Source organism: Cicer arietinum, chromosome 4 (assembly GCF_000331145.2).
Source record: "Cicer arietinum cultivar CDC Frontier isolate Library 1 chromosome 4, Cicar.CDCFrontier_v2.0, whole genome shotgun sequence".
Taxonomy (NCBI): Eukaryota; Viridiplantae; Streptophyta; class Magnoliopsida; order Fabales; family Fabaceae; genus Cicer; species Cicer arietinum.
In genome coordinates this window covers 6,932,562-6,945,075 of record NC_021163.2, presented here as the reverse complement: position 1 = coordinate 6,945,075, position 12,514 = coordinate 6,932,562, and the positions used below count along the sequence as shown (strand labels likewise).

The 12,514-nt window shown below is 27.6% G+C and overlaps 2 protein-coding genes across 2 annotated transcripts; one reads left to right on the top strand and one right to left on the bottom strand.

The window, feature by feature from the left end:
- Positions 1-1,341: 1,341 nt before the first annotated feature.
- On the bottom strand, positions 1,342-2,160 carry LOC101493303 (protein RISC-INTERACTING CLEARING 3'-5' EXORIBONUCLEASE 1-like). The gene has a single exon (XM_004495983.3). The coding sequence runs from the start codon at positions 2,055-2,057 to the stop codon at positions 1,467-1,469; it is 591 nt and encodes a 196-aa protein (XP_004496040.1). The 5' UTR covers positions 2,058-2,160; the 3' UTR covers positions 1,342-1,466.
- Positions 2,161-6,597: 4,437 nt separating this feature from the next.
- LOC101498727 (uncharacterized) lies at positions 6,598-9,468 on the top strand. Its single transcript, XM_004495836.4, has 4 exons — positions 6,598-6,758; positions 6,959-7,514; positions 9,036-9,179; positions 9,288-9,468. The coding sequence occupies exons 2-4, from the start codon at positions 6,959-6,961 to the stop codon at positions 9,302-9,304; spliced, it is 717 nt and encodes a 238-aa protein (XP_004495893.1). The 5' UTR covers positions 6,598-6,758; the 3' UTR covers positions 9,305-9,468.
- The last annotated feature ends 3,046 nt before the right edge of the window (positions 9,469-12,514 follow it).

Below are 12,514 nucleotides of genomic sequence, written 5' to 3'. Positions count from 1 at the left end.
TTTACATAAAAATACTTCATTTTTAAAACTATATACCAAAATACTTTATTTTTATACTCACTTACAAGTCGTATTTGCAAATACCAACTTTTTTAAAGTTCGAGTTTGCAAATGAGACTTCCTTGAGGAAACTTTCAAAAAAGAAAATTTCAATTTTTTTAAAAATTAACAATATATATCTATATATATAATTTATATATATAATTTATAAAAAGACACAAACACAAAATTTAAATTACATTGATTGACTAAAGTTTCCTGTAACATTTAGACAATGTTTTCGAGTATGATCAGTTAATCGACATAGATAATTGAGTCGTGCATTTTAACTCGGTATTATGTCGATCGGTGAAAAAGTGCTAAAAAAATTCGGATTATGTCGGTTAACTAATCATACCGAAAACATTATCTAAATGTTACAAAGAACTCTAATAATTGTATGTAATTTTAAATTTGTCTTTGAATCTTTTTATGAATTATTGTAATTATATATTTTTTTTTGTTAATTTGAAAAAAAATTGTTTTTTTTTAAATTCTTTAAGGGTTTTTGTAAACTCAACTTAATTTCATTTTTCCTGTGTTTACACTTTATAGATAAAAGAAATATATTTTTTGAATAAAAAATGTTTACTGATACTATTAATTTGGTTTCTATTTTCTCATTTGTATTGTGCATCTTTTAACTCGATGAGTCTGAAGTTTTATTTTAGACACATTGATTTAGATACTTTGATATAGCATAATTAACCATGTCATGTCCAAACGATACTACTTAATGCTCTTTTTATCAGCCAAACATTATCGGGTTTTTTTCTTCTTCTCTTTCTTTCTAATTTGTAGTAGTTTTTATTGTAAAAAATCCTTCAGTGGTACGATAGACCGAGATCAAAATTTAAAATAAAACATTTTACGGAAAATAGGTTAGACTCACCCTTTAACTGTTTTTAAATAAAGCATTTTTCTAACCGCTTATTTTCGGGCAAAATTATTGTTCCACTCGGCCTAAATTATTTTTCGCACATTTTTTTTCTTCCATGTCATCATCACAATCAATGGTAAATAAGCTGCTTCTTTGGTCTAATTGATTTGAACAGATTTAAGCCAAACTTCAGTCCATTGTCAAACCACATTGGACGCTTGCTAGTTTTAAAGTGGGAACAGTTTTCATATAATAAATTTAAAAAATAAAAAACAAAGAAGGTTGGCAATAGCTCTGTATAACAATATTGAATTAAACCATAACACATTGAATAACAAGTAAAACAAATTCTAACAAGTAATCAAGCTTAAATAACACAGTAAAAAACCAAACATATAGTAAAATTAACAAACACGCTTAGATAACATCATATTGAATTAAAAAACCAAACAAGCTTAAATGACATAATACTAAAATCTAACCAAAATCAAATCTAAGTGTCCAAAACAAACCAATATTGCAAAGACTCCATTGCGCATATGATCAATTATTCAGTAAGCAATTTGCTCCCAATCTTGAAATAAGAGTAAACATTAATAGTAGCAAATTTAGCATGTTCTATGCTAAGATCAGATTCACCCCAATCCTTATCGAGAACAGCTATAGGCCTTGGGAATCGAAGATCCAGGCTGTTAACTACCAAAGCAAGTTCATCAACACCGCAAAATATAAGACGAGGCTTATTCAACATAGTAGCAGCCAAAGTTCCAAGTTCCACAGCATTTCTGCATCGAATACCATAAGTCTCCTCAAGCTTAGCCATATCATCTTTAATACCAACACCGACAAACGTCAAATTAGGCATTCGAAGAAAATTAAGCAATGAATTGGGAACTGAATCTAAATGACGTAGCTGAATAACAAGACATGAATGTCCGTTACAGAGACACAAAGTTGCACATTCAGACACTGTTTTTTGATACAGCGTCCACTCTGTATCAAACCCAATAACCTTTGTTCCAGTACAATTTGCATGATGCAAGAAAGACCCTAAAATGTTGTCAACCTTTGCTTGGTCATCTGTCACAGTGGTCTCGATACGCGCTCCGTTCAGATTAAACGTCTCCACGAAACCCATTAGTGGTGTCGATTTTATAGAATCAAGACTTAATGATTGAGCTAAGAAGATTAATATTTTTGGTATTTATAGAATGAAGTTGTGAATGTGTGACCTTTGAATACAATCTAGGAAATCCAAATGGAATGAATTTTCGATGTACAAAGCTCGAGAGATTATTCCCTCTTGGAAATTGGCATTGTTTATTTTTGGTACGAAACATAAATTGGATTCTTTAAAGTTTCGGAAATATGGAACATTAAATAGTACTACTCTCAAATTAAATAGTATATGTTACTCTATTTTCTATTTATAAGATAAAATAACAACAACAAAAAACCATTAAAATTAATATACATATTAATTATTTTTATTTTTACAAGTATGTCTTTATAAATAACTATCAGACATTAAATACTTACTAATAATATTAAAATACAAAAATCTTAAATAAAGATATAAAAATAATTTAAATCATAAGTGCATCTTAAAAGTCTTAATTATTTCTCATATATAAAATTAAAAAATTGTCCAAACTTTTTTTATATATAAGACCAGAGATAGTATAAACAAAAATTGTACTTAAAAGATTGATTTATGTAATTAAAATTTAGTTGCAATACTTCAGTTTTTTAACTATTATTTTTATTTATATTTAATTTTAAATTGAGTATTTTATTTAACGAAAAAGATATAATAAGCCAGCAGATAGTTAGTTTACAAAGGATTAATTTATGAGAAATTCTATAGTATATGAATCAATTCACATGTACTCAATTATTTGATTTTTAAGTTAATAATTAAATCATAAAAAAAACTATTTTTTATCATTTAAAAAATTATAGTATCTAAATATTATATACAAAAAGTATCAATGAAATAAATTTTTCTTTTGTTACTCGTAACAGTGAATAATGAATCAACAAATATTAATAAATATTTAATATTTTTTATTATAAAATATAAAAATTTAGTATAATATTTATAAACAACAAAAAGATTTTTTTTCATATGAAATGATTTTTTTAAAAATTTTAGATTCTCAAATTTTTCCATTAATTTAAATCTCTATCACAATTGTTGGCATTTAGTCCTCCTTCATAATTTTAGTTTCAATTCACTTATGTGGCAATAATTTAAAGTGATGCGTTGAAGATGATGTAAAAAATAATGGTGATATAGAATTTAACTTTAATTTTAAATTACTTAATTTTAATATTTTATAAAAGTATTATTTTTTGAAATTTCTTATCTTCACTTTAAAAAATTATGCAAATAAAAAAATCAAAATTTTTTAAATTACCATTTTTTGCTTTACAAATTTCTGGAAAAAATTAATATGTAACTACATTTTTTTTTAATTCTACTTTTCTTTAAAAAATAGGCACAAAAATTAGTAAAGAATTTAAAAAAAGAAAAGTAAATAAATTTGTGTGACTTTCTTTATTTCTTTTTCAGAAAATTTTAAAGCAAAATATAGTAATTTTTAACAAAATGATCTGTTAACAGTTTCAGAAAATTTTAAAGTCCAATTAAATAAATTTAATTTTTTTTATTTAAAAAATTATTGGCAAAATAGATTACGAGATCTTTGTGTTTTATAAAAATAACAATTTGGTCTTTTATGTTTTTTTTATAACACAAAAGCCTTTTAAGTTTAACTCAGTTTATGTTTAATTTTTTTAAGTTTTAAGATTTTTGATTTAGTCATTAAAATTACATTATATTTACATATTTTCATTTTAAACAATGATTAGTGAAATTAAAAGCATATTATCCTCATAAATACTATCATATGCTGCAACAATAAATAACTCATACTACTACTTTAGAAAACAACCATCAAACCTTATAAATAGTTCGTGATTTTTCTACAACTATTTAAACACACATATAGCCTCTAAAAACTTGGTTATAAAGGTATAATCATATAATTAATATCATTAACTTCATTATTTTGTAAAGTAGTTTGGATAATCAACTATTGTGGTTGTTTGAATTATATCTTAATAGTTAGTTAAGAAAATTGTCAAATGTAGTAGAATTAACGTGTAATTTAATATAACTTAAAATATAATATCGAAAACAAAATATAACTTAAATGACTAAATCAGAAAAAATAAAAAATTAAAGGTTTTACACATAAATTAAATAAAACTTAAAAGATCTAAGTTTTACAAAAAGAACATAAAAAAAATCATATTGTTATTTTTATTAAACATAAAATATTTCGTGATGTATTTTATCAAAATCATTAAAGTGATATTAAAAATTTTAAAATTAAATTTTAATTTAAATTTAGAATGATTTTCTAATAATCGTATATGCATCCCTTAAAACTATTGACACATAATTAAATTGAAGCTCAAACTAATACGAAGGACCAAATATCACCAATTTAAAAATGAAAAATCATAATTCCAATTGAAGAGAGACAAAGGAACTTGTGCTTGAGACGAGTAGGAGCAAGAGTAGTACAGTGTGGTGGCCACACAAAAAAGAGGATGAAGCATAGTACTAGTGGAATTTTATCTAATGACACCTATTTTATCAGGTAAAATATATATATAAAAGGAAGTTGAATTCGATTTTAAATAATATTAATATTAAATTTAAATCAAATTATTTATAGACAGATAACAAAAATCATTAGTAAAATAACACGTAGTAAGTTGAATGTTTGAAATCAATCTCAAATAGTAATAGTACTATTGGTATAGATTATTGTGAGAATTTTGAAATCATAAATGACAAGTGTATTACTTAATCCACATCAGACCCGGTAACGGTAACTAATCTACCGTTACCTCTCTTAAACTCCGCTAAACCAGAAAAAACAATATAAGTATAACCACCGTCAGGCTCTAGCATCCACATTGATCGTTAGTGCCATCTCAAAACAACAATCAGATTTCAAACCAAATCTTTATTAATTATTTATAAAATAAATTTTGAAGCCTCATTTTAGCATTCGTTTTTTTGACTTTGCATATTATACAGCTAAAGAGTTAGCACCATAGCATATTGCAAACCTAGTATTTTAAAATCATTGCTAACGCACAAACAGAGTAATCAGGGCAATACAAATTAGAGTGATTCTTGTGCTAAAAAAAGTAATTTGTTGATAAAATTATTTGCAATTAATAGTTTTGAGGTATCTTTGTTGGATCTGACATGGATTAAGTAGTCCTTTTTGTCATTTTATATGTGGACAACAATAAGAACATTATATAGGGTACTGTTTGTAAGTATTTCTCCTTAAAAAATACTATAAACAGGAAAATATATATATAAACTCGTAAAATTATGTTTATTACCAAACATAACTATTTTTATTTTTATTAGACGAGTTGTAAGTTATAAGCTATGTACTATAAATCAGTAGATTTACTTTGTCAAAAAGACCATTTAGATTTATTTTGGTACTAGTTCAAAGGGGCTCGAGCAACTTGCGTTTTGGAATTATTACCGTTTGACCCAAACTTTTTTGTCGTCATATAATGTTCTTTAAAAACGAAAATGAAAATAACAGCTTTGGAAATAAAGTTAAAAGTTAATTTGAAGATAAATATATCAAATAAACAGTAAAATAGGAAATGCAATTGTGACTTTGAAGACGGTTGAAATAAGCAATTGTTTAAGAATTTTAAGTTTTTGGAACATTAATTTTTTTTTTGCCACTAAGTATTGGTTAGGATACATGAATATAAATATATAAAATAAATAATTAAAATTATATTTAAATAAAAATTAACAAATATTTTACTTTATAGGAGATTTGAGTTATATAATATATTGTTTGTATAAGAATATTTTCAATTTAATCTAAATTGTTGTAGCATTAATTTAAAGTGGGAGGAAGAAAACACTAATTTAATTTATGTGACTATGATAGATAATTTGGTATTTAATAATTTAAGAAGTTAGATTTCATCTAATACATTTCAAATTAGAGGAGAAGAGAAATTAAAGAAGTTGATTGAATGAAATAGATTTATCATATATTACTCTATTTCATTGTTTTTTTTTAATCTAAACAATGGAACTTCATTACATTCTAACTCAAAGTAGTATATCAATCTAAACACAGTCTAAAGAAAAAAATTTAAATGATCAATTTACAATAATAATCATATTTAAAAAACCATAAATATAATTTTAAATTATATATTTAAGTAAATAAATGATCCATCCGTTTCATAATAAAAACCAGTTTATAAAAAAAAAATTTGTCTCCCTACAAATAACCTATAATTTTCTTAACGAATGTCTTGAGAATTCATGTTAAAGAATAAAAAAAATTATTTTGCAATATAAAACTTTATTTTTAAACTTCAAAGTGTTTTTTGTTTGGGGATGGATATTGATAATGGATGCAACGTGGAAATAACTGGTGTCGTCTTCTCGTGGAACTTGGAAAATTGGAGGACATGTTGAGTTTGTTGACTCTTTTCCAAAACAAAAGTACTTTTCAACTTTCAACCATTGACGTTCCGCTGCTTTAAAAATAATAAATAAATAAATAAGAAAGAGAAATAAAAAAACCATTGGCCATGATAAAAACAAAAGAACCTTAAATTGTTATTATTTTTATTATTACTATATATTTGTTTTTTAAAATGCATTGTCTATGTATGAGTGCGCCTGCGGGCATAAACAGATTCCTAGTTAAGAATGTTTCAAGGATACCATTGTTTCTAGGGTTCTTCCCTTTGACTTAAGGTACCTCTCTCATTCTCCTTATTTTTCTTCATCTTCTATTCACATTTTTTATTTTATTTTTTAATCCTAGTCTTTGAATGCATTTCTTATGAGTAATTTGTTTAAGTTTTTCACCATTGAAAAATGATATCTTTGGTGTGATTGTGAAATGGGTTTTTTACATTGAACCTCTTGTTAATGAAATTGATTTAAATGATTAGATGGGTCGTGCTATTCAAAGAGAGAAAGACATTGAATTTGACCTTGACCTTGAAAGTGGTGGAAACACCAGCGAAGAGGAAGCAAGCAATGATGAGAGAGAATCAAAGAATGGTTTTCCTTGGTCATGGAATGGGGTTGTGAATTTTGATGGATCATCAGAAAAGGGTAAAATTGGAATTGATTCATGTAGCAGTTCTTCAAATTCAGGTGATGTTGTTGGTTTAGATGAATATAATTTAGAATTGTTGGTGGATAACGGTTTAGAACATGTTAATGGAATTAACAATCATGCAAAATTGAAAAATAAGTTTTTAACTAACCCAAGAAAGCCTCCAAAACCACCTTTGCCTCCTAAAGGCCCTTCATTGGATGCTGGTGATCAGAAGTTTGTGAAGGAATTAGCCGAGCTTGCATTGAGGAAGCGTGCAAGGATTAAGAAAATGAAAGCTGTTAGAAAGATGAGAGCAAGCAAGTCATCGTCGTCATCATCGACATATACAAATCTTTCTGCCATGGTCATCACTGTTTTTTTCTTCCTTGTCATCATACTCCATGGTAAATTAGTTGTTCTTGTGTTGGTTTGTCTTCCATATTTGGTTTTGATTAAATGTTAAGAAATTTACTTTCAAGGATATCTCTGTAATATAATAAAAATACATTGATGCTGTTTACTAATAATACATATGTTTACAGCTCAAATTGGTGCTGTGCCATATAAGAAAGTTGGTGCTGTTTGCTAGTAATGCATACTAGTAATACATATGATCTTTTCTTACCTATTTGAACAGCACAACTAAATAGTCGCTACAAATACAAAATTGTTGAAAATAAATCACGGACACAAGCTCTTGTTCTTTTTATTTTGTACAAATTTTAAGCATAGAGCTGCATATGTATACATTTTTGGTTCATTTTCATTTCAACTGTGGCTCTTCTAACATTTATAATCAATGACCAAAAACATGTGTAGTTTAAAGCAGCTTATGCAAGTATTTGCTACCTGTTTCTAGTGTTCTTTGTCATATTTATTTCTCGTGTTAAGTTACTAGCTGTCCAAGCATTCTATTGTATTTATTGGGAAAACCCAAGTCCCAAGTAGAAAAAAGATAAGGTGTGAAAAAAGTTTTTAAAGAGAGACACACCCCACCTTCCAAGTAGGTTTTGTAAGGATAAGTTAGGCCCAATATTAAAAGATAATATGTATCAGAGCTAGAGGCACATCTCGTCTTACAAGCCGGAAGGGTGAGTTTGGCTCATTTGTAATTAGTTGCTTTAGTTCTACTACATCTCAAAATATGGTCATTTTTTCTGACTCCTACAGCTAACATTCGTCTTAATTGACATAAAACATTTGAAATTGAATTTACTGTGTAACATGGTCATCACATAGATATAGGGGATATTATTAGGGTTTGATTTACTTTTGTTATTGTCCTATACTTTTTTTCTTTTACCATTCTTTGGTCATTGTAACAATAACATGCTCTATTTTGAAGTCAAATCTGTAATACTAAATCATATGCACTTCATTAGTATATGCACTTCATGCTCACATTTTGAATCTGCAAAGGATTATATATATTGTTTTCCTGCGATGAGGGTGTACTCTGATACTCAATTATCATTTCACATTATACATGATGGATTTTTTGTGGTAATACATAGACATTATGTCATAAGGAAACTATATCCAAACATAAAATACATTATTTCTACATCTATAATTGGGAGATAGTTTGACACCCTTCTTTCTTGTATCTTGATTGAACCTTTTGAGACATCGGTTCCTTCCCTTCTGGAGCTACAGATTTGTTTATGTTTTTTCGATGTATTGGAAAATGCCATATTCTTGTATTTAACCTCTTATGATTACTGCCTTTCTAGATAGTTGCTATCAGATTAAACTGATTTTACTTTCATGATAACATCTTGCTTCCAGCGATAGTTCTTCATTTTATAATCAAACTCTAAGCAGTATCTGGCTTCTAATAAGCATCAAATTCTAAAGTTCAAGTGGCATCTCTTTTCGAAATCTTTTCTTAATGAAATACTTATGTAGCTAGGACTTTGTTTCAGGAATTAGATCTGCAAGTAGTGCGGCTGTTGGGTTAACGGATTCCCATGAGACAGAGGTTACAGGTGATGAAGGTTTAATTTCAGTTCAGTATCCTGCGAACTTCAACGCCAGTAATGGAGACGAACCTGGTTCTCACTACCCAAGTGTGTATTCTATTATATTATTTTCCAAAGTTGTGTAACTGAAGGTCGGTGAAATTATATCAAGATTGCAGTAATCTGATATTTTTCCAATTGTCTAAATTGATGCAGGTCTGCAGGAAGGATGATGTGGAAATTTTGAAGATTTTTTCGTTGTCAATGTGAGTTTAGGTTATTTTTCATTAGTTTGATTTGTATGTGCTTTTTTGTACAGCCATTAGGAGCCTCAGTTAGTTGTGAAGTATGCTTGTACAGTGACTTGTTTGGCAATGTTTAAAAAAGAACTTCTTCTCAGATTGTTTTTTATTTCCCTACTTAACATGTCTATGTGAGTTTATTCCATCCACTTTAGTGATGATGATATTGCTCATTTCTTAGGCTCTGTTTGGGAGGGGAGGGAAGGGGATGCTTATGATTGATATATTTTTTAGTTTTGGAGTATTATAACAACATTAAAAGGATTTGAAGAATTTATCTAAGCCCTCCAATATCATCCTCCAATACGTTTTTTGAGTTTCCCTAATTTAAGGGGTTTTGTATTATGAAGAGAAATAAACTCTCTAAAGCCTTCTCTTTCCTTCCTTCCGTTTCCTCCTTCCTTATTCTCTCAAAGTCGTCCTCTCCCCTCTTAAACTCCATAGTCTTAGGAATGGAAGGGAGGGGAGGATAGAGATTTTAATGGAGGAAAAAGATTTTAAAATGTTGTATTTGGTTCAATGAGGGAAGATAGGAGAGGGGAGGGGGAGAAATTTTAATGGAATGAAAGTGTAAAATTACAATTTTCATTCTTTTTATATATAATGCCACATTAAATAAAAGAATATTTAAGTCCAAATTTTAAATAAATATTCTCTTCCAAATCCTCTCAATTTTTGAGGTAAGCTAAAATTGGCTTAGAAGGAATTTTCCTCCCCTCTGTTTCCTTCCAACCAAACAGACCTTAAGGACTACATGTTTTATTCTTAATAAATTTTGATTTTTTTCTTTTTTTCTAAAAATTTATATCCGTGAGATTTTGATTATCCATGATCTTTAAAAAATGCTTCAATATATTTATTATTCTTTGTACTAAACCAAAATTTTACTTGTTAAATTGATAACTTGCCTCTTAAACAACATATTGTGATACACATCAATATAATGCTACCAAGTGCACTTCCAACACCTGATTTTCCAAAAGAAGAATAAGACTATGATTTTGATTATTTCTGAAGGAGTGCATGTTTAGTAAGTAATTTTTCTTTAAATTTTTTGGTTTATCTTTTTATTATTCGTCACTTGTAATATAAAATTGGCTAACTGAAATAACATTACAATATTAGGCGCTTAGTGATCACAACCTAACATTGTAATTTCAAAGAATCGAATTCAAATCCCCCCAGAGATGGTTGTAAAAAATGCCACTTTGATTAATAAAACACAACATTAGGATTAGGGTATTCTTTTTGTTGCAGAATGCTACAATGCAGAAACTGTTTTTTTGTTGTTGTGCATGTGAGAATACAATTAGTATACCTGACTGATTTTTTTTTAGGAAAAATAGGATTATTGCATTTCTTCATAAGTTAGAGAAGCAATAGAAGTAGGAATAGATAAAAGACACGAGGCTAGACTCTAATGTTGATGCGCAACCTCATTAACTTGCTTGTCTCTAAACAAAAGTGAGATGAAGCTCAAATTGCATGACATTGTTCCAACATATTGCTTAAAAATCCTTCTATTATTATTGATATAAAAATCAAAGTAGAAAATAAGAATTTGGGTGTTATAACCCAAATGGAATAGATTAAGGCTCAAACTTTATTCAGTATTTTTGGTTGAGTCATCAATCTCTAGAAGGATTTAGATAGGTCTGTTATGGTGAGTCATTGGTATATTTGTTAGAATGTCATTTATGTTTTGCTATAAATAGGGAATTGATGGATTGTAATCATTACCAAGAATTGAACGAAGAAGCTTAGTTATTTTAGAATGGTTTTGCCTTAGTCTCCTTTAGAATATTTTCTCCTCCATTAATGTAGCTCTAACAAGAGTATATTACACCGGGAGTGATGAACGTTATAATAATATGTTTAATTTTATAGTTTTGATCTCTCTATTATAATCAATTTACAGAATTTGTTATCTTATTTTAAAAGTCGATAATTTTGGTCACTCCTTTAGATCTTTTTGGTAAAAAATGACGATTTGACAAGTTTTTAATGACGTGATATACAATTCTATGATATTAAATTATATAGATCCATTAATTATTTATATGTTGAATTAAAAATATGAAAAAAAAATTCTGTAGTTCGAAATTTAAGTTTTCAGTGTTTTATTACAATTTTGTAAGTATTAATCATTTTACATTATTTGTCATGTTATTTAAAATATTTTATGTCATTATTTTTAAGTTAAAAAATCATAAGGAGAGACTAAAACTGACGACTTTTCAAATAAAGGAATCGATTTTGTCAATCAATAAAAATAAGGGGATTGAAACTGCAATTAAACCTAATAATTATATGGTACAATTAGAACAATAAAATAAAATGTGATTGTCTTTTTAATACATTTATCGGGGGATATCCTTCTAAAATTGTTTCTTCTCTCATCCCTAATATTTTCAAAAGCCACTAATGTGTCTAGATTGGTCAATCCACATATATAAAATACACCATCAATTCAGAGGTATAAAATACACTTTTCGATCGGATAATTCGAACGTATAATTGAGGAGTTTTGAGAACATTAGGGTTGAAGAAGAATTAACCTCCTACCCCTATTTAATTGTCTCGCTTGGGCAATGTGTGGGTTGACACAACTGACTCCTAGCAGAAATTTTAAAAAAATAGTCCAGATATTCGGTTGAAAAGCCCACATATTTGGAGCATTGACACTTAGATCATTTTCAAGCCAAATCTAATAGATATTGACAATACAAAAGCCCAATTTAATAGACCAAATGCTATGAAGACATGCGGCACAACAATAAAAAGCACTAATGAAGGAGCAATAATTTATCACTTGTATATTTACATTTTTTTGTATGTTCTATATTTATTTATTTTTTGAAATATTTTTTTAAACCTTCTAAAAAATTGTTTAGTTTTTAAAATATATATATCGTAGACGAAATGGTAGTAATTATCACCTAAAATTTATACACGTAAAGTCGCATATTTGAGTTCGAAATAAAACATTTAATTTAATAATATTGACATTTGTTAGTTGAGATATGATTTTAGGACTGACATGGCCTATTTAAGTAAATGAGTTTTATAGAAAAATTAAAACTTAAATTTTTGTTTAACTGATCAAACTATATCAAACCAGTTCAAATTATAAGCATTTTA

What these genes read in the sequence shown, in the direction of transcription:
- LOC101493303 (XM_004495983.3), bottom strand. Translation starts at nt 2,057, where the DNA reads ATGGGTTTCGTGGAGACGTTTAATCTGAACGGAGCGCGTATCGAGACC.
- LOC101498727 (XM_004495836.4), top strand. Translation starts at nt 6,959, where the DNA reads ATGGGTCGTGCTATTCAAAGAGAGAAAGACATTGAATTTGACCTTGAC. An exon ending in CCTTGTCATCATACTCCATG is followed by an intron (nt 7,515 to 9,035) that starts GTAAATTAGTTG and finishes ACTTTGTTTCAG; the next exon opens with GAATTAGATCTGCAAGTAGT.